General features: G+C 40.1%; 1 protein-coding gene across 2 annotated transcripts in view; it reads right to left on the bottom strand.

The window, feature by feature from the left end:
* LOC134205146 (calexcitin-1-like) overlaps nt 1-23,214 on the bottom strand; it is a 185,801-nt gene that overhangs the window by 5,133 nt on the left and 157,454 nt on the right. For both annotated transcript variants that reach the window (XM_062680107.1, XM_062680106.1), the window contains exon 5: nt 20,032-20,108. In XM_062680107.1, the coding sequence (XP_062536091.1) occupies nt 20,032-20,108 (77 nt within the window). The remainder of the gene's footprint in view (nt 1-20,031; nt 20,109-23,214) is intronic.

The raw sequence follows: 23,214 nt of genomic DNA, 5'->3' as shown, positions 1-23,214 counted from the left end.
TCTTATTAACGTCTTGTACATGACACATTTGGTGCGGTGGCGAATCTTTTTCGACCGCAGTTTCTTCTGGAGCCCGTAGTAGGCCCGACTTCCACAGATGATGCGCCTTCGTATTTCACGACTAACGTTGTTGTCAGCCGTTAGCAAGGATCCGTGGTAGACGAATTCCTCGACCACCTCGAAGGTATCCCCGTCTATCGTAACACTGCTTCCCAGGCGGACCCTGTCGCGCTCGGTTCCACCCACAAGCATGTACTTTGTCTTCGATGCATTCACCACCAGTCCAACTTTTGTTGCTTCACGTTTCAGGCGGGTGTACAGTTCTGCCACCTTTGCAAATGTTCGGCCGACAATGTCCATGTCATCCGCGAAGCAAATAAATTGACTAGATCTGTTGAAAATCGTACCCCGGCTGTTACACCCGGCTCTCCGCATGACACCTTCTAACGCAATGTTGAACAACAGGCACGAAAGTCCATCACCTTGTCTTAGTCCCCGGCGCGATTCGAACGAACTGGAGTGTTCGCCCGAGATCTTCACACAGTTTTGCACACCATCCACCGTTGCTTTGATCAGTCTGGTAAGCTTCCCAGAGAAGCTGTTCTCGTCCATAATTTTCCATAGCTCTACGCGGTCTATACTGTCGTATGCCGCCTTGAAATCAACGAACAGATGGTGCGTTGGGACCTGGTATTCACGGCATTTTTGAAGGATTTGCCGTACAGTAAATATCTGGTCCGTTGTCGAGCGGCCGTCAACGAAGCCGGCTTGATAACTTCCCACGAACTCGTTCACTAATGGTGACAGACGACGGAAGATGATCTGGGATATCACTTTGTAGGCGGCATTAAGGATGGTGATCGCTCGAAAGTTCTCACACTCCAGTTTGTCGCCTTTCTTGTAGATGGGGCATACAACCCCTTCCTTCCACTCCTCCGGTAGCTGTTCGGTTTCCCAGATTCTGACTATCAGTTTGTGCAGGCAAGTGGCTAGCTTTTCCGGGCCCATCTTGATGAGCTCAGCTCCGATACCATCCTTACCAGCTGCTTTATTGGTCTTTAGCTGTTGAATGGCATCCTTAACTTCCCTCAAGGTGGGGGCTGGTTGGCTTCCATCGTCCGCTGAACTGACGTAGTCATCTCATCCGCTGCCTTGACTTTCACTGCCTGTACTCTCAGCGCCATTCAGATGTTCCTCGTAGTGCTGCTTCCACCTTTCGATCACCACACGTTCGTCCGTCAAGATGCTCCCATCCTTATCCCGGCACATTTCGGCTCGCGGCACGAAGCCTTTGCGGGATGCGTTGAGCTTCTGATAGAACTTGCGTGTATCTTGAGAACGGCACAGCTGTTCCATCTCCTCGCACTCCGCTTCTTCCAGGCGGCGTTTCTTCTCCTGAAAAAGGCGGGTCTGCTGTCTCCGCTTCCGTCTATAACGTTCCACGTTCTGCCGGGTACCTTGCTGCAGCGCGACCGCCCGCGCTGCGTCCTTCTCCTCCAGAATCTGTCTACACTCTTCGTCGAACCAATCGTTCCGTCGACTTCGACCCATATACCCGACGTTGTTCTCCGCTGCGTCGTTAATGGCTGCTTTAACTGTATTCCAGCAGTCCTCAAGAGGGGCCCCACCGAGCTCACCCTCTTCCGGCAACGCTGCCTCGAGATACTGCGCGTATGCAGTGGCGACATCAGGTTGCTTCAGTCGCTCTAGGTCGTACCGCGGCGGTCGTCGGTACCGAACATTGTTGATGACGGATAGATATCGATATTATCGGAATTGATCGCCGTGCCGTGGAAGAGGCTTTTGCGCCTTTTAAGAGGGAGACAGCGAGGATTGGACTCACGATCAATACCAGCAAAACGAAGTACATGGTCGCTGGCAATCAACGTGGGTTCATTAGTGGTGGTGGTAGCGAAATAGTGCTGGATGGTGAAAAATTTGAAGTGGTAGAAGAATTTGTGTATCTTGGAACATTAGTGACGTGCGATAATGATGTTACCCGCGAGGTGAAAAGGCGTATTGCAGCTGCAAATAGGGCTTATTACGGACTTCGTAACCAGCTTAAGTCCCGTAGTCTGCAAACGAAAACAAAACTCGCGCTGTATACTACTCTGATTCTTCCGGTGGCTTTATACGGCCATGAGACATGGACGTTAAAGGAGGCTGATCGGAGAGCTCTCGGAGTATTTGAGCGTAAGGTGCTGCGGACAATACTCGGCGGTAAACAGGAGAACGGTATCTGGCGGCGTCGCATGAATCACGAATTGTACCAGGTATATAAAGGGCTGGATATTATTAAGCTTATTCAACACGGCAGACTACGGTGGGCTGGTCACGTTGTTCGTATGCCGGAAGAACGACAAGCGAAGATAATATTTAGTAGAGAACCCGGAAGAGGCCGCAGGCTTCGTGGAAGGCCGCGTACACGATGGCTTTTTGCAGTTGAAGAGGACCTGAGGGCGCTCAATGTTCAGGGCGACTGGAAGCGATTGGCCCAGGATCGAGTCCAGTGGAGAAGGATACTCCATTTGGCGTAGGTTCATCGAAGAGCTGTAGCCCATCAAGTATCAAGTAAGTATTATTTCTTTCAAGGAAATACAAACTCATTTTTATATATACAGGGGTTAGACAAAAAGGTTGAGATAGGTAAAATTATGTCGAAATTCAAATCATCATAACTTTGCGTACAATAATCCGATTTTGATAAAATTAGGACCATCAGAACCGGAAACTTTTCTTGTATACTGCCCACCTGCAAAACCTAAGATTGGTCCTTGGCCACCGTAGATGTTCCGGGTTTTCCGAAGGTATGTTTACTTTCATGATGTTTTATACTTTCTCCAAAAACTAGAACTAATATGCCGCCCAATGGTGGCTGTAGTGGTGGAATCCATCAAAACTACGCAGAGATATGGCCATTTCCGTAAAAGCGGTTCCGGGAACATGATGAAATGATAACAGATCGGAATATTGCAAATATGGGTATCTATGTTATCTATGTATCTATGGGGCCCTCCTTAGCCGTGTGGTAAGACGCGCGGCTACAAAGCAAGACCATGCTGAGGGTGGCTGGGTTCGATTCCCGGTGCCGGTCTAGGCAATTTTCGGATTGGAAATTGTCTCGACTTCCCTGGGCATAAAAGTATCATCGTGTTAGCCTCATGATATACGAATGCAAAAATGGTAACCTGGCTTAGAAACCTCGCAGTTAATAACTGTGGAAGTGCTTAATGAACACTAAGCTGCGAGGTGGCTCTGTCCCAGTGTGGGGACGTAATGCCAATCAGAAGAAGAAGAAGAAGAAGAAGAAGGGTATCTATGTTCATGGCTTTGCGAGACGATAATTACAGAAACATTTCCAGAATGATAGTGTCCACTGCCACCCACCAAGGGCCTTCCAGGAGGGGCTGGTTTTGGCACCGTCTGGAACTAAGCATATATGGGTGTCAAAATTCATGTTTTCCCAAGACGATGAATACAGGATCTTTATAAAAGATACATTATGGTGACTGTAAGACTCTCTGGCCATTTTGTAACAGGTTCCGGGTGTTCTGCGAAAGTGACATTTGTTCAGGGTGTATGGCCAATCCCGTACCGATTTTACGAAAATGGCCATATTTTTGCGTATAACAAACGAATTTTCGATATGCAGCCAGCATTGGTCAGCTTATTAGTTCTAGTTTCCAGGGAGAGTATAAAACATGATGACAGTAAACGTCAAATAAAACGACAAGCAGAAGAAAAAATGCTTTTTTAACATATTTTCGGAAAACCCGGAACATCTACGGTGGCCAAGGGCCAATCTGAGGTTTTGCATGAGGACAGTATACTAGAAGAGTTTCCGCATCCGAAGGTCTCGGTTTCATCGAAATCGGGCCATTCTACGCAAAGTTAGGCTGATTTTAACTTCGACAAAATTTTGCCTATCTTAACCTTTTTGTCTAACCCCTGTATATTTATATTTTTTTATAAAATTAAAAGTTCATCGCAATTAGCATTAGGGGTCTTCCTTAGCCTAATGGTATATAAGATGCGCAGCTATAAACGAGGACCATGCTGAGGATGGCTGTGTTCGATTCCCGGTGCCGGTCTAGGCAATATTCGGTTTGGAAATTGTCTCGACTTCCCTGGGCATAAAAGTAACATCGTGTTAGATAAACGAATGCATTAATGGTAACTTGGCTTAGAAACCTTGCGGGTGCGGGTTATAACTGTAGAAGTGCTGAATGAACACTCAGCAGCGAGGCCGCAATGTTCCAGTCGGGAATGTAATGCCAATAAGAAAAAGAAGAAGAAGTTCATCGCAACTGCGTATGGTCGAAAAACATTTGGTCAATTTAGAAACATCAGGCCAAAAATGTCGTTCGGTAGAACACGTCATTTGGCCAAAACAAGTTGTTTGAACGAAAATGTCAGTTGGCCGGAAATGACCTTTGGCAAAAATGGTCGTTTGACAGAATGTGCCATTTGACCGAAAGGGACATTTCATCGAACTAGTCGTTTAGCAGACAGAGCCATTTGGCCGTTTCACAGATGACATTTTCAGCCTTACCGCATTTTCGGTCACATGACCTTTTCGACCAAACAATCATCCCGAGCAACACACATGTTGTAAATCAGTCTATTATACTCATATACGACTAAATTTAGTCATATATGAGTTATTTCAACCAAATCAACGTGAATTGTGCTGCTAGGGATTTTGGCCAAACGACCTGTAAGGGCAAACGGCTTTTTCTGCCCAACTGAATAGTAATAGAATGTCCATGTCGGCCGTATGTCACCTTCGGCCAAATAACATTTTTGGCAAACGGCAATATGCAAAAATGTAATTCGGCTAGAAGACCTTCGGCTCGACAAAACGACCCTTGCCCGTTCAATTTCTCGTAGAAATTATGAAGGATTTTAATGAAGGATTTTAGTGAAAATTACAAAGAAATAAAAAATATTCGTGCAAATTACGAAGAATTTCCTGTGAGTCTTCCGAAGATTTTTTTTAATTCTGAAAAATTTCCGAATAATCCCATAGATTTTCCCATGGTTATTCCAAAGAATTTCTCGTCCAAATGAATCGCCTGCTTTGAGCGTGTTTACAGCGGCACACTAGGAGTTAACTTTCTAAAATCAGTATGACGAAAGGCATCTAAGGATCGATTTCTCAAAATTAAGCACCTGAATCGAAAAATATTTGGTAGGTGTCCATCCTTCATAACCGGTACCAAATAGTTTTTCATGAAAAGTTCCTAAATTTGAGAAAACCCGCGTTAGATGTCTTTCGCCATACAAATTTCCGGCGGTTAACTCATGCTGGCTATTTGCGCATATACGATAGCGCCTAGATGTGGAAGCGGCGGGTAGAAAATCAGTCACTGCCAATAATTCATTCCAGAAAGTTTTACGTGAAAAACTCCTTAGAGTTTCCGTGGGTATTCCAAAAATATTCCTGTGGCAATTCCGAAGAATTTCTCTTGAAAATTTTGGACTATTTTCCGTAAATTGAGAACTAAAAAAATTGAAAAAGAAATTCCGACAACTTTATCGCGGAAATGCAAATATTTTCCTTAGTTATTCCAAACATTTTTATTTGGAAATTCCAAAAAGTTTCCTTTGAAAATTGCATACTTTTTTCATAAAATTCAAAACAAACTATCTTGGGAAAATCCAAACACGTTTTCTCGGGAATTTCAAAAAGCTTTGGTCGGAAGCTCTAAAGCATTTCCCGTGAAAACACGAGAAAATATGACATGAATTGTTTTGGAAAACTTGTATGAATTCTTGCGGGAGATTATTAGATTTTTCCGGCGAAACTCAAGAGATTCTCTATTCAATGGAAACGAACGCAATTCACGCCACCGCCGTCACCGTCTGAATTGGTGTGGTGTGTGACGCCGAAAATGCCGGCGCCGACGACTAAAATTATGATGAACGTGGCCGCCGACGATTTTCGGACCGGGGAATACATCTAAAAAGGGGAAATTTATAAATGTAAATTTTTATTTATTTATTTATTTTATTAATTAATTAATTTATTTATTCCGTCAACCGACGTATATTAGATATTTGCTTAATACTATAAATACGGTATAAAAATAAAAATAGATTAGTTAAGTAGTGTTTAATTTTGCGATTTAATTTAATTTTAGATGTGTAGGTTTCGAATTGTGACGAAATGAGATATGAGAAATGAAAAGTGAGAAAGGGGTAAGAGAGAAGTGGAAAGAAAATGACAAGAAGGAAGAAAGAAGCAGGAAGAAGAAAAAGGAAAAAAGAGTAAAGAAGAAGGAAGATAAAAAAACAAGAAGGGAGAAAGAAGAAGGAAGAAGATTGAAGGAAGAAGGAAGAAAAAGGAAGAAAGGAGAAAGTAGAAATAAGAAGGAAGAAGGAAAAAGAAAGATAGAAGAAGGAAGATGAAATAATGAAGAAGGATGAAGGAGGGTGGAATAAGGAAGAAGGTTGGAGAAAGAAGGAAGAATAAAAGTAAAAAAATAAGGAAGAAAGAAAGAAATAAGAAAGAAAGATGAAGGAAGAAGGATGAAGAAAGAAAGAAGAAAAAAGAAAAGGAAGAACTGATTTCTCTAATAATAACACGATGATTCTATATCCGCGATATTCTGATATTCTGATATCCGCGCATCTTACCGCTAGGCTAAGGAGGGCCCCATAATGTTCTATCTGGGCAATTTTCAATTCGGCGTACGCTTATCGAGAACAGGGGTGGTATTGCGCACCTCGACTCTAAACGAGCAAACCATGGGAACTGTCATACGAAAGAGCTGTCGAAAGGAGATGCACAATGAGGCCCAGGTATAGACTGTTCTTACACTTGTTTTTTTTTTAATATTTCTAACTTTTTTTAAATTTTTTTCCTTTACACGGTTTTGAGATTTTTGCACAACACAGTATCAAGTAGTTTCTTCAAATTGTTCATCAATATCCACACTAAATCCATTGCATACGGTCATTATACTTACTCACTAAGCATCACAGGTGTCAAAACTTAAAATATTGTAACCTAAGCAGATTTAGAGGCATTTGAAATTCAATGGCCTCTCTAGAAAACGTCAAGTAAATGTCGAGTCTTCAATTTTGCTTATTTATTATGCTTTTTGCTTTATTTGATCAGTTTTGGCTTATGACTAGGATTCTTAAGAACGCCAACATATATCAAATGACAAAGTTATTTGATTTTTATGCCACGCTAGTATCAGTTTATTATTATTTACCAAGATAAAGTTTTGCACTTTTTCAAAGTGTTCTAACCTGCGCAACAACTTTTCAACGACAAGGCCTACATTCCTATACACTTCCGAAGAAAATTCGACTGATCTTATAGCTGTCGTAGGTTCTTTACTGTTGGGGCCCTCCTTAGCCGTGAGGTAAGATGCGCGGCTACAAAGCAAGACCATGCTGAGGGTGGCTGGGTTCGATTCCCGGTGGACTAAAATAAATACTCCCCCTAAACAATTAGAAAATTCCCATAAGAAAATAGAAAATTGACAATAAAGAAATCAGGGTATGAGCAATAAATAAATATAAAATTTCCACAAATAAAACAAAATTTCCATAAACAATTAAAAATTTTCCACAAAACAAAAATAAATAAGCACTTTTAAAAGCAAAAATTGCAATTATAAAAGAAGAAGTTTCCATAAAAAAATTAAACGTTCCACGAAAAAAAATATAAAATTTCCATAAATAAATCAATATTAGCAATAAAAAATAACAAAATTTTCCACAAAATAAATATATTTTTTCCATAACAAAATAAAAATTTTCCACGAAATGATCAATAAAAAGCAATAAAAAAAAATAAGAAAATTTCCATAAAGAAATATAAAAAAGCAATCAAACTGTCCTTTTTTCCCATAGATGACCCCTTCTTTAAAAGCGTTTAAAGTTCATGTAAAATTTCATCAGCTTTATTGCTTTATTGTATTTTTAATGGAAATTTTCTTATTTTTTTATTGCTCTTTATTGATTATTTTGTGGAAATTTTTTATTTTTTTGTGGAAAAAAAATATTTATTTTGTGGAAAATTTTGTAATTGTTTATTGCTAATATTGATTTATTTATGGAAATTTTGTATTTTTTTCGTGGAACAATTTCATTTCTTTATGGAAAATTCTTCTTTTATAATTGCTATTTTTGCTTTTAAAAATGCTTATTAATTTTTGTTTTGTGGAAAGTTCTTAATAGTTTATGGAAATTTTGTTTTATTTGTGGAAATTTTATAATTATTTATTGCTCATACCCTGATTTTTTTTATTGGCAATTTCCTAATTGTTTATGAAAAATTCTAATTTTAAATGGAAATTTTATTTAGCTGCCTTCCCGGTGCCGGTCTAGGCAATTTTCGGATTGGAAATTGTCTCGACTTCCTTGGGCATAAAAGTATCATCGTGTTAGCCTCATGATATACGAATGCAAAAATGGTAACCTGGCTTAGAAACCTCGCAGTTAACAACTGTGGAAGTGCTTAATGAACACTAAGCTGCGAGGCGACTCTGTCCCAGTGTGGGGATGTAATGCCAATGAGAAGAAGAAGAAGAAGGTTCTTTACTGGGAGATTTTTCAAAAAAGGCACCTAAAAATTGCTCAACTTGTGCAAACCAATTTGCTGCCCGAAAGAAAGAAGCTAAATATTTTCTAAATTTGACGCAAAATATTCGGAAAAAATACATCACGTTTTTTATATGGATCTCATCTATAATAGGATGCATCGAAATTTTCATGGAATATATGTTTATATATGTTATGCATACCACTTCGCCGACTATTTTTTGTGTGCTTATAATTTCTGGAACAGTCTATAGTAAGTAGTAGCATAGACAATAATGCATAAATTTCTAAATTTAATTAAAATCCTTCGCATCCTAAACTATTTGAGATTAAGTAAGAAACTTGATTGCAGATTGACGTACATTTGTATCATATTTTCTGGGATTCATATGTGCATGGCACAATTATGCGTATAATGGCAGTTCATCCACTTAATAAATAGAAAACTTTAAAAAAGAACACATTAACAAACTTATCCTGGCTGAATATAACATATGGAAGTCTCCTTGCTTTCGCACAATACACGTAAAGTCAAGAGAACTAATGGATAACATACTAGTTCATAGATATGATTCTTCAACCCCATATTTGTAAAATTCTTGGAGCATTTATCTACAAACCCAAAATCTTCCATCCGGAAAGCCAAAATGTAAGTAAACAAATTCTTGGCATGGCAATAATTACTCCTCTGAATAAGCATATTATGCTATGCATAATTTATTACTACTTCGTCAAAATTAATCTCAAATTCGCCATCACACTCAACCGAAAGCCCTCTTCTACCGAAAACAAATGCAACGGCAGCTCATCCTTATTCATTTAGCCATCCGCTTCAGCTCCTAATTTCACCAATTACATCTTCATAAAATCACTTCATTTCCCTGGTGGCAGAGCCAAGCTATTCAGCTGTCTCTGGTAGTAGGATGTCTTCTCCATTTTCATCAACAGAGCCAGGAACATGTTTCCTTTGTGTTAACAAAGTAAATGTTCATCCTGTTATAAGAACCTACCGCTGACTGGCAGCACCAGCACGACCACCTCGCCCGTCTTCAAGACGCGAACTTAAGCTATCATAGAACAAGGCAGACAGTCGGTGTCGGCTGGTGGCGTAAGGGATACCATAATCATTTCTTTATGTTGATTTTATCGAGTGGAGAGGAACGCTTCGCCGACCTTTCTCCATCAAACAGCGGGATTAGCAGCGTGAATATGTTCCTCGTCCCCGGGAGGCGTATTTAGTTGGCTCCAGAATCGAGCCAAACTGAATTGAAACATATTCACAATGTCTGCCGATACTTGTTAAACGAGTAAAGATTCTTAGCTATTCTTTACAATTTGCTGCGAAACTTCATCTGTAGTGTGAACTAATTTAAAAAGTTAAACCTTTTTAAATATGTCTACCCCTTCTAAGTGTACCCCATACGAATACTGCATGCATCTTGAAGTAGTAAAGAATTAGAACGAACAAAATACAAAATTTCACATTATGTGACCACTCAATCAAACAGATTTCCGACTGGCACTGAATCCCAGCGGAATGAATCTTGGCATGTCGTCAGTATTCTTCTGGGACACCTCCGAGCTAAATAAAAGTCCTCATCGGAAGATTGCAAACGAGCCTCTTAGTGGCCATGAATAATGTATTTCTCCGACCAGTTTCCGGCACGATACATATTTACGAGTAGCGGCTTTGAAAAGAAATTCGCTTTGTTCACCTGTGAAATGGTGACCGGTCAATGGATTCTGCGAGGTGTGCACCGATACGAAATTGTGTGGTCGTAAAAAGCACTCCCGCGCATCAATCGCACGAAATCCGCCACCAGCACTCACTCAAACGGCACGAACGGATAAAATTCGAACTCAAACTGGAAGCAGCGGTGGTTTTTCGTTATCAGAAGCAGATTGGAATAGAATCCCGAGCTCGAAGAAAGGGCACTATTTTGACGAATGTGAACTTTTGCAATCAGTACAAGCCTAAGCTTCCTTTAACGACTTTTAACCAGAAGCCAGAATAAACAATGACCGTTTTTTTAAATTTCATATTTTGAATTAACAATAAATAAACTTATAAAATCCACACTTCCGTGAGCTCAGTAGAGATGTAAAATTAAATATTGCAAAATACATTTGTTGGCTGATTTTAAGCAAATTGTTTGCTAGCTTTCAGGACAAAAAATTTAGCTTTAGCATGAGTCTTGATAGAAAAATACATTCCAAAAGTAACACCTTTTGCATAAGTTTGGCAACTCGAATTATATCTCATAAATTCATAGAATAGCTGTAAACCACATTTATGTTACTGAATACCACCTTTCCTGAATAACACCAATAACCCTGCACGAACAAATCTTCTTCTTCTTCTTATTGGCATTACATCCCCACACTGGGACAGAGCCGCCTCACAGCTTAGTGTTCATTGCACTTCCACAGTTATTAACTGCGAGGTTTCTAAGCCAAGTTACCATTTTTGCATTTGTATATCATGAGGCTAGCACGATGATACTTTTATGCCCAGGGAAGTCGAGACAATTTCCAATCCGAAAATTGCCTAGACCGGCACCGGGAATCGAACCCAGCCACCCTCAGCATGGTCTTGCTTTGTAGCCGCGCATTTTACCGCACGGGCCCCAGGAGGGCACGAACAAATATCTTTCTTTATTTCTTCAAGAAGGTTAGAAAACAAGGCTAGTAAATGTCAATTTTGACAGTTAGTGACCTTGTTGTGTTATGTGTAGTGATTGTCTGGGATTGTTCAAGCATTCTCAGTGTTTTTTTTTTTTTTCTTCCTAAACAATGGAGGGGGAATCTGCTCAGCAGACATCCTGGGTTGACCAGGAAGTGCTGGGTTAGGGGCCACCTCCAATGAGGGAGGCAGGACTGCATCCCCGACCAGCTAAACCGTTTCCATTGCCGCCAAGCCCATCGTCCCTTCGGTACAACCAGAAAGTAATGCTTCAAAGAGGGGCCAGTGCTGAACGCACCCTCGAGGTTAGCTGCGTGTCCTTGCAGCATCGAACATCGTGACTCGCTTTTTTAGAAGAACACCATGGTATCGTGCCAGCGCATTGCCGGCTTACCAGGTGGCCTTACCACGCCCTATGTCCTCGGAAGGTGGGCAGGGTCGACTTCGCGCCTGCTTCCCTCTGCACGACTGATATCAAGAATGATGATGCCGCGTGCACCCCAAATTGACCTTTCTGCGATAGGGCCTATTCGCCAGCACACAGAGGGACTTGCCGACGCGGTGCCTACGCCTGCCCCAGCCTTGACGAGGACCCCTTTCCGTCCTCGGGCTCGGAACCCGCCCGGTTGACCGACGCCGCGAAAGCGACGATACCATGTTGTTATTCACGCGGCCACTTGTTCGATGAAAGGATCGAGTTCGACCACAGGGCACCGTGTAACGGAGTAAGGACCTTCTTTGCGATGTAGCTTTTTAACATGTATGTAATGGAGTGGAAATGGAGTGCAAAATGTCCCGAGCGGAATATTAAGACGCTTCTACCACGATATATGAAGTGTTCGGGGCCGAAGGCGCGGCACTGGGCTTTCAGTTTTCAAGTTCAAACACTCAATTACGATTGGAATAAGACCTTTTTATTTATGTAACACTATTTAGTTCTTACAATTATACTTTTCTTCTACTATGTAACACTTGTTTCTTATAATTACACTTTTTCCCTAGAAATTAAACTCAAATATTATCCATTTCAACGGATTTCGCACTATTTTCCGTATGAAGTTTTCACAAGTTTCTAACACTTTTTTTCGATACTTATCAAGAAACTCTAACACCGATTCTCGATTTTACCGCGACGGACATTTAACTGTTCACTTTTATCTTTTTCAAGAAGTTAATTAATTTAAACTTAGATCTCGATTCGTGCACTAGTCACGAGTGTCGAGGTGTCTAAGGGACAACCCTGATTCAATTGGAGTGTTCGGTAGGCCGGCTAGGGAAACCTAGAAAGCGCCGAATTCCAATAAAGGTGCTGCTGAATATTTGGGACTGACCCGAGCTTGGAAAAGCGCACGGTATATATAGTCAATCCGAGTTCTGAATTTCATAATGATTTCATGAATTGCATCAGACTGGACTTTGGACCCCACGAAAGGTCCGAGAATCCTTAAATAACGTAATCATTTTCTTCATCCCACATTTATCTGTTCAGACTATGTGGTTTTAATTTCAACTTCGTAAATATCCTCAATTTTTAGCTTCCATTCATTACTCAACTTTGCATTCTATAAGGATGCTCCCTAAAGTTCTCTTGCACGAAATGCTTAATCAGCTTATTTAAAAAATCCATAAATTCCGAAACAACTTCCTTTTTATTCCAAATTTTTACAATTGTTATTTAATTTCTTGTTATAGATTAGCTAATTCAGCCTTAATATTGAACTTCCATACTTTACGAAACTTTGTCCCCTTTTTTGGATGTCCCCTTTGAAATTCTCTTGGAAAAATTCTGTTCTCTTTCCACTCTCTGAAACTCTCTTATTTCGAGCACACATTCAAGTGGCTACTTCAATTTACTAATGTATTAATTCATATATTTTTTTGTATAAAATGAGTATCTCTAAGTCCTGCCCCTTTCTTTACACCTAAACTTGAACATTGCTGTCTCACAGAGTAATGTTCAACAAGTCGCAAAATGGTTCATAATGCATGATACTACTAAACCAACGGAGTTGTGAAAACCTTCACTTAAAAATCTGTATTCGAACCCAGCATGGGTTCTTTGTAAAACAGCGCACCATACCGCCGAGCTATTAACAGCTACCGCTTGTATTACTCTTTGATTTTAAGTATACTCTTAAAAATCAATCAATCAATATTTTTCTCTTTCTTTCAATTGGGCTTTGAATTAAATTCCCCTTTCCCTAAAGAATCATTACCCCTTCGGGTCGGCTCTTCCTTTTCCGAACCACTCAGACCCCAATATCAATATTTCTTTTCAAGTTTATATTGGTAAGAACAAAATCATGTTCTCTCTGTTTTTCATACTGGGCAACAAACCCCTTTAGATCAATACACCTGTATACGTGTATGTAGATTCAATGAAGACTCTTATTGTCTCTATCATTTTGGCTAAGTTATTATTCCGCGCTTCTCACCCAAACAAATTCTTTCCTTAGTGTCCTATACATATGCGCCAATGCATCATCATCAATGACGATCGCGGCTATGTACCGCTATATCGTGCACTGTCCAATATGTGAGCACGTTTGAACATGTCAATCCACCGCGCTCCAGTTAAGTAAATCTGACTAAGCTGTTTTCGACGGTTTCGCCAAACCGTGATAAGGGTATGCGATATTTCACATAGCTTTTAAATTGATGAAAAGTAAATTAACCCAACAATTCCTACATGCAACATTTTTAATTTATGTTGATTGCTTAAATTACTTTGCGTTGAGTAATTGAATATATTCGGCCTTGTTTCTACAATATCTCACTGCCATCAGTATTTAAAATTGTTTTAGGAAGGTGTCGGCACATAAGGCTATGCAACCGGTATGACCCATGAAGCCGACTCCGAACCCTTGGACCACCTCTTATTTGCGCCTGAACTAGCCATCCCTCGAGTCCACGCGCCACCTTCTGTGTAGCTCCGAGACGATTTGGACGATAGCCGATAAAACGGCGTTCCAGCCAACTTCATCTTCACACATCCTCCGAACTAGGTTGTCCGGGGTAGTGTCCAGACCACATGTGGCAAGCATGTGGTCACGCATTGTGCGAAAACGCGGGCACACGAACAACACGTGTTCCGCCGTTTCCTCTAAACCAACGCACACCGGACACTCGGGCGAGGCCGAGTGTCCGAACCGGTGTAGGTACTGTCTGAAGCAACCATGGCCTGTAAGGACCTGGGTCAGGTGGAAGGTGATTTCCCCATGGCGCCTCTTGACGTACGTACTTTCTAACTTCGTTCTGTAGCAGTTAATACGCAGGGCCGTGCCCCAAGCTGGCCCCCCATACCTCAGTATGGACAGAGCAACGCTAGCCAGAAGCTTGCGCTTGCTGGCATAAACCGCAGAGCTATTGGACATCATCCGGGACAATGCCACTATAGCTGTGGAGGCACGCTTGCAGGCGTAATTGACGTGGCTACCAAAGGTGAGCTTATCGTCGATTATTACCCCCAAGAGTTTGATTGAGCGTTCAGAGGTGATCGTGCAGTTGCCTGCCCTTATCACCGCTTGCTGCTCCGACTTTCGGTTGTTAACAACAACCACCTCAGTCTTGTGGTGAGCCAGTTCTAACTTCCTGGAACTCATCCACTCCTCCACAATTGCGATCGAGTGGGCTGCAGTCAACTCCACCTCTTCGATCGATTCGCCGTAGACCTCCAGCGTAATATCGTCAGCGAAGCCAACGATTACCACGCCCACCGGGAACTTCAACCTCAAGCATTCTCAGTGTGCAAGTTTCAGTGACTCTAATATTCAAATGATCAATAACGGCGCTGGTTACGTCCTTGTAGTCAGTAAGGAGGAGGGAAGGAATATTAGTAGATGGTGTTTGCTATTTGAAGACCGTGTTTACTTCTGTGTCTCCACAAAAACCACAGGAAGGATTATCAGTTAGTTGGTAGGCATCGTTGAGCTGGATTCACTCTGATAAACGTGCCATTCTTTATACACAGTGATTTAACCTAATCATGATTCGGCCGCACAAGCAGAAAAAATAACTACCTTTACACCGAGCAGGAACACGATCAAACGCATATTTATCGTCAATCGACAGTTCTTCTATGAAAGTGACAGCATCGGGCTTGAGGGGCCTATTCAGTGGTTGTAAACAAGTGCAGTCTCGGCAGTGTCACATGAAAAGGCCTATTGATTTTGTTTTGTCAAGGTTCCGTTAAAAAATACGTATCGCTGTAGTAGAAGAGGGTAGGTTGAAGTGTTACGGTTTTCAGTGTTGGTAAAAACTCAAATTCTTAAATCTTATCCACGAATCAAATCAAGCGCGAGGCAAACCTCACCCGATTAATGGGCCAGAGAATCGTTCATGATTCGACTCACGATTTGCATCATTGTTTGATTTTTGCGTGTTCTTCTTCGTTAAAATCATCGGAATGAGACTGAGGCTGAGGCTGAGTGAGTGAGGTGAGGGGAGTGAGATTTGAGCATGATTCTACCAACACTGCGGTTTATACAAACAGATTAAATCATTCAAGAAAAAAGATTTACGAGGGGGAGAAAGGATGTTTATTCGATTTTGTGTTACATAATTTGTGTGGGCGGTCTCCAGTTGCCCTGCAAGCAAATGCGTAGGATTGCCAATCGGGAGGTGACGAGTTCGATTCTCGGTCCGGTCTAGGATGTTTCCGGGTTGGAAACTTTCTCGACACCCTGGTGTATACATTGTGTATACATTGTACTTGCCACACGAGATACATACTCATGCAATAGGGGCATAGAAAAGCTTTCATCTAATAACTGAACAAAATCTAAGAAAGCCAAGTTCCAGTTAGAATGTAGAGCCATGGAAGAAGAAGAATTTGTTAGCAGCCCATGATAGGACAATAGGGAACGAAACCTTCCGTTTGATATATTAAACTTCTTTGAATATAAAAAAACATAGAAAACATAGAAAAAAGACGTTAGGGTCATATGGACAAAGAAATATAAACCATTATAGTTTACAATGCTATGAAAACTCATATGTGAATATGTACATTATGTGGGAGATATTGATTTGAAAAATGTATTGGAGGTAACCACTTTCCCTTCGATGGGACTCGAACCCACAACCCTCAGTAGGCTAGACTGGTGCTTTAACCAACTAAGCTACGAAGGACCTCCGTCGGCCTTAGCAACCTACTGAGCTCGAGATTCCCAAATTTAACGCATAGTCAAATCACTCGCAATCCATTTGTCAAGCCAACACTTCCACATGTGTATAGTACACGTTCACATTAGGGGAGCGTGAGTATTTAGAATGTCTGGCGGCTACAAACATTCTATTATAGACTAGTCGACGAATATCAGGCAGGTTTCCAGGATCAAATGTTTACCATGAGACAAATGCTTGATAAATTCTGGGTGTACAACTTACAGGCGCATCATTAAATGATTTTGTTTGTTGACATCAAAGCAGCGTACGATTCAGTGAAACGCAATGAATTATGGCAAATTATGCTGGAACATGCTTTTCCGGCGAAACTGATACGGCTACAAGGTTGTTTTCGACCAAAATGTCCAACAGAACATGCAAAGGCAATGGAAATGTTTCGAATTTTCGAGTTGCTTTTTGAATCCATAAAATCAAGATGCATCTTTCTGTACTATGCTTTCTGTACAAGGATTTATGAAACACCTCTTTCACCCATAAATAATGAACTCGTGTCATTTAATTGCCTCCATCAAATTTTAGCCTATATCTGTTATCGATTTGTTCTCAGATTAATCGACAATTTAGACTCGCTTGTTAGTCTCGTTGAGGTGCAGCAGGGCGACATATGGAGTTTTACGAGCGGGATTTGATTGGATCGATTCGTTTGCTAGATTACTGCCTATTGCCGAAGGCGGTTAGTCTTGCCGGGAGATACGTAGTCACTTTATTTTTTGTTGATCATTTCTGTGACCACGTGTTGGTGAAAGGTTGATGGTGCGATATGCATTTCGGCTTTTGGCGATAACCGAAATGCAAATCGATTTTTCGGTTTGGATGCATTTGTATGGAGGCTCAGCTCAGGGTAGCTTTTTCTCAATCAATTATAGATGGAGTGTTGGACCATAAGTTTCGAATTTGCGGTAAATGAACGACTCATGATTCATTTACTATGAGTTTTATTTAATGTTATTATATCTACAAAAAAGATAATTGAGCTGTATATAATCGCAAACTGTATGATTCAGCAACTTGGATGAATTAATTTTTTACTTTAGAATTATAGCTGCCTGGTAGCATTCTCAAAACTCATCTCTTGTGTGTTCTAAGATAATAATCAAATTATTAATTTAGCTTCCTTCTGCTCTTCATTTATTCATATACTCCTTGTTGAAGAGAAAATAATTTAATTTTCGTGAGTTTCCACGCTAAGTTTAGTTGAATTAAAAATTGGTGCACCAACGTTATTTTTTGTGTGAAATTTACATTTCCGACAATTTCATATCCCTCAATAGCAGGGAAATAATTTATGCATTATTAATAAAACTTATCTTCTTATACTTCAATAGCAAACTCACAGGAGACTTTCTACGAAATGGAAAGGATAGCTTTCCCTTGCACTATAGCATGATACTCGATGCAAAGCAAATATTCCAGCATCTTCTTGTTTCGAGAGGTACAAATCATAACCCTCAATCGGAACGGAAAAAGCTTGCACTTCTCTTTTCACTTTGCCAACCTCCGGAGGGCTGTCATGTAAAAGTGAGTAACTCAGATCAGATTATGTTTCGTATTTAATTTATCATCCAACACTCGATGTATATCATTCCGAAGTTAATTTTTAAGCAACAATAGGTTCCACAATTACCATAAAGAAAAGCCGAAAATATGGTGTTAATAATAGAACTCTAAATAATCATTTGCCTCGCTACATCTCCTTTTTCTCAGTATACCTTCTAGCTGAAATGTGGGTAAGGAAACCGTCGAATCCATTGAAGCGGAGCCGCGCATCTACAAGCAAAACCACGACGGCACGTTTCTTTTGTTAATTATTGTTAATTAAAAATTCAGAGGTGAACCGTTTCACGAGTCATCACCGTTTCGCTGCCATTAAAGTTTAGCTCGCTCAAAGCAATGAGATTTGTCTTCCGAGAAGCTTAAATCTGGGATTTCCCTCTTCGGGGATGAACACTCCTTCAGGAACTGTTTAGTGCCCTTTTGTGTATCCGCAAACGGGCACGACAGGCGGTGTTGAGGAGCAAAACATCCTACGGACAAAGAGTTAACATCCATGTGGTAGTGATTTGTATGTACTAGACTGGCCTTGGAAACAAGAGTTGTCAGGGCACAGATGATTTAATAACATTGAACAATTTTTGGCTGTTTTATTGTTATTTAAACTTAAGAATATATTTTGAAAGACTGTGATACAATATTCTGTAAAATTGATCATTAGCATGTCGATTGCCTTTTCTGGCAAACTGAAGTGAATCGGGCATTCGAGTCAATATCCCGAACGAATAACAATTATGCTACATTATTTTTCTATATCCTCTGACTGTAAGCCTTATGCAAATTTTGAAACGAAAAATGCGAAAAACGATCATACTAAATTTTTGATAGAATGCTCTCACACCCAGAGGCAACATTCTGGGGCGCAGAATTCAAAAACTTTTCTCTTCATACAAGGCTAGGCCTGTCTAATGCGGACTTGTGCTTTCAGTTACTGGCCATTACCATTTCGTCACGTTTCATGACTAGGCTCAGTTGGGCGATTTTCCTCAGGTAATCGCATGGTAATCATTCTTCTACTTCGTAACTACATATGGGTGGTTTAGGCAGGATGTTGAACCGGCTGGAGGCTATCAGTTTCTGCTAACATATATGCCAACCTGTAACTTCATTAGAGGGACGAGGATTTCCAAAACTATGCTAAAGGCAATGCCTCCGGGGAAAATTTAGTGAAGTTGTTTCAAATTTTCTATCGAGTATGCCGACCGGATCGTACTAATGGTTGACATGCCACATTCGTTTTCGAGAGGAGGCAGACGCAAAAATGGTTGAGTAGTAGACTCCGTCTATAGCGTACCTTTCAAGCTCATCAATACTTTACTTTGCAATCAGCAAATTTCCGGTCAACCACAAGTTTTAATCGGTCACCCACAAGTTAACGAAAAAGATCCTCAATTGTCATATTGTGAATCGTTTATATAATTGGTACCCCTAGGCATGAACAAAAAAAAGAACACTTTAGCAATTCGAATAAAACACGAAATTGTGCTAATCTTAAAAAAGGCTCTTCATTCAAAGCTTTCAAAGCCATTTCACGTCCGAAAATCTGATTTTTTGGTTCAAAACGTCGTTAGCTTTTCATTTTTTCAACATAAAAGAAAATCCTACGTACGATGACAGTAATTTTTTCGGAGAAAATGTATAAAATATCGATTTTGTTCTAGCTCCGGCAATTAGCAGAATGCCATCGGAGTTGTCACGCTGCGAAGCGCCCGAAGAAGTTGTCAATTGCAGGATTTTTTTTGTAGCTCTACATTCCAACTGGAACTTGGCCTGCTTTTCAACTTAGTATTCTATTAGCTTTTCCAGAATGTCTCCAAACCGAAAACATCCTAGGCCGGACCGAGAACAGAACTTGCCATCTCCGGATCGGCAATCCTACGCTTTTGCTCGCAAGGCTAACTGGAGACAGAATACTCATAAACATTTTCAATTAATAAAACTGAAAATGAAAATTAAAAATCCGCTGTTGTCTAATATGTACTTCATGACCTTCTGAACTAATAACCCAAGTTTCGCCTTAAAGCGATTCATCTTTGTTCAAGTCGACTCACCTTACTTGCCAATCCAGGACGGCGTTTGGGTTTTTGGCATAGGCGTCCCACATGTTGCACCATTCGTCTACGGAGACCTGTAATGATAAAATGATCGATTGTAATATGTACACAATGAAAGGGCGATTAGAAATATGCGCTCAATTGAAACAATTCATCAGAATTTCTCGATAAGAACACATATGAGATGAGTTAGACTGTTAGACAAACCTATAGGTTGGATATATCAAACGGATTTAATTGACAGTTTGATCACATCGGCAATGTGGAACAAGTTTGGCAAATCTATTGAATTGGACAAATTGTGAAAAAATACACCAAATAGCGATTTAGGTAGCTTCGGTAACTTGGTAATAATAAAAATCGTACAAAAATGGGTAAGTTTGAAAACGGATCATATAAATAATTTAAATCAGTGAACAGAATACAGTGTGCTGATTGATTGAAATAAATAAACTAGCCTCAGAGTCAGCGACTGGGTAGTGCTTATAAAGAGTTCTATGGATGGACTGTTTCTGTTTTCTGCGTTCTTTCAGTTGTTTGCCAATATTTTTCACTGCATCACATATCGTCGTAGAGATGTACCGACATTTGTCCTATATAACATTCGTAAGTAACATCGTGTCTTTATTATCCCTGAAATGCTCCATAGAAAACTAATAAACAGGTATGCTGGTATCCGTTATCTGGCCGCCTCACTTTTGCAATAAAAGATTTCGACGAAGCAGAAGTCCTGGAGCAATAACAGCAGATGTCGTCCCATGTCATATTTGGCACCAACCGTATGATGCAGTGCATATGGTGCATATGGTTGTGGCTATGCTAGGTTTGTTAAACAACTCTCAATGCTTTTTAGCATTCGTTTGGTTTGGTTTATGATAGTCGTAATCTCCTAGACAGTAAAAGCCAGAACATCATGTTTGAAATTGTATGATTAAAGAGACATATATACAAGTAGGTTTTCGCTTGAATGTTGAATTTCACCAATCACTAGCCCTGCATAATTATGACGAAAATTCTTCATACTGTTTCCGGAAATAAAAATCAGCATCGTACGGGTGTGACTATATTGTAAAAAAAATTAATATTGGTAATGAGTTTTTTAAACAAAACATTCTATCTTTGTACTTCGTTCCGTGATGTCTACCTTCATTGAGATGGACGTATTCAAGCTAGGCCTAATATGCAGGTTTTGTGAAAAAAGAGTCAAAATATGAAACGGGAAGGTATTGTTCCCTAAGAGCTGCAATCTAAAACGCGTTTTATCTGTAGGTATGTATTTCCCGGTGTTTTCAATAGAGGCAATAAACCATAAAGGAAGATTGCCACTGTTGTTCCTGATGTTGTATGTTGTCAAAACGTACTTATATTTTTATTTTCGTTGACTTAGCGCCCTACACTCGCCAGCAAAAATTGTTTTGCCAGTAACGAGAGCTATCACTATGAGAATCGAGAACTATGATAATCTCATGAGACACAAAGGTTTTTCTGATGGGCACCATCCTCTAAAGCGGAAATTTCATCGTAAAACGTAAAAAGGTTAAACCAAGTTGCTTCTAATTTTAAGCCTCTGTATATTTTCCGCATTAAACTCAAATTAAACTAAAAAGCGACATTTCGAAAATATAAAACACACTGGTGCGTTCCAATAAAACCAATAAGTCATCTATCAAAAGTTACCAGATATCTGTCAAAGAAAATCTTGTTCTGCGTGATCACATTTAATCTATACAGAAGGTGCAAGAAAGCACAGCACTATGATCTCGTATCGTCACATAAAATAATAAGCTAAACAATTTGCAACATCCTTGGAGGCATTAAGTTGGAGTTTATACTGTTTACAACCCCCAATCGCCAGCATTTCGTTGCAAAAGTTAATATGATAAGCTAATATCGAAGAAACCTTTTATCCTTTCTTCTGCATGTGCACTAAACTAGAGTTATGAGCAACAAACATTACCTTGACATACGACTTTTCCTGGGCCATCAATTTTGGCTCCACATCATCTATCGACTGGTTCACATCGTAAAGAGCAAAACAAACTGTAGAAGAAAATAACTACGTGAGTATATATACACGCCGTTTTTTCCTGCATCAAACTAATTTCTTTCGAGCAACCGATAGTTGAACTCCCAGCCATCATTTTCTGCTGGCCAGCAACCACGGAAACTTTCGCAAACAGTTCAATATTAAACCCTGTTGAAGGAAAAGTTCATGCACATGTATGGCATCATCCAGGACAGAGAAAAGCGAAATTTAGTCAATCTTGTTGAAATAGAACTTTTTACGACCGTAGTCGTCGAACGTGCCTGACCAAATAGAGCACACCCTTACAAAATGTGCTGAGCTAAGCCCCAAGACACTACCTTTGCTGACAAACAAAATCGTATGCAATGCAGTTTGGAGTAGTTCTATTGCAATAATCACAGCACTTTTAGTTTTCTTACTGCCCACACTCAGAATAGCATTAATAATGTCAAACCAAAAACAGTTTGGGAGGTAATCGTAGTCTTAGATTAAATGATTTGCTCAATGGCTATTGTGTTAATTAGAAAAAGAACTAGTCTTTCAGAAGTCTTTCCAATAATGGTTTTTCAGATTTCCGCTTGAAAAGATATGATAATTTCCCAGCACCTTGAAATTTAAAACATTCATTTTCAACTCTTTTCTAGTGGTGCTACCTGCGATAAAGCCATAAGAACTTCTCCGTGCCTTTCCAATTGTTCAAATATCCCATTGCAGCGTAGAATTCACACATGCGTTGCTACTCCCATTGAATGACGATGATGAAATGCAACAATTGCAAATTTATTCAGATTCTTCATGAGAAAGTCGAGCTTCCATCTGGCTGAAACGGTATAATAGCGATGAGCCGAGGAATGGTTTTAGCATATCTCGTACAACAAAGTTGTACCGAGAGGCTATCATTGCACTTTAAAACGAACTTCTTGTATGAGGCTCGCATATATGTACATATGTAGTACCAATACCAATCGAAAAAGTAGCTAAAGTTAAAATCTTTTTTTAAGGAGAAAGAGATAAGGAATAATGAATGAAATGAAAGAACCCATACAAATAAGTAGAAGTTCCATTGTGCGGAGATAGATATGCTTTAACGTAGTGCGGCACGGCAAATGCTGGGTAAAGCGTACCATTGGTACTTCACGTACCTGAAGGAATAA

This window comes from Armigeres subalbatus, chromosome 1 (genome assembly GCF_024139115.2).
Source record: "Armigeres subalbatus isolate Guangzhou_Male chromosome 1, GZ_Asu_2, whole genome shotgun sequence".
Classification (NCBI taxonomy): Eukaryota; Metazoa; Arthropoda; class Insecta; order Diptera; family Culicidae; genus Armigeres; species Armigeres subalbatus.
The sequence above is the reverse complement of the archived record's forward strand: the minus strand, read 5'-3'. Positions and strand labels throughout refer to the sequence as shown.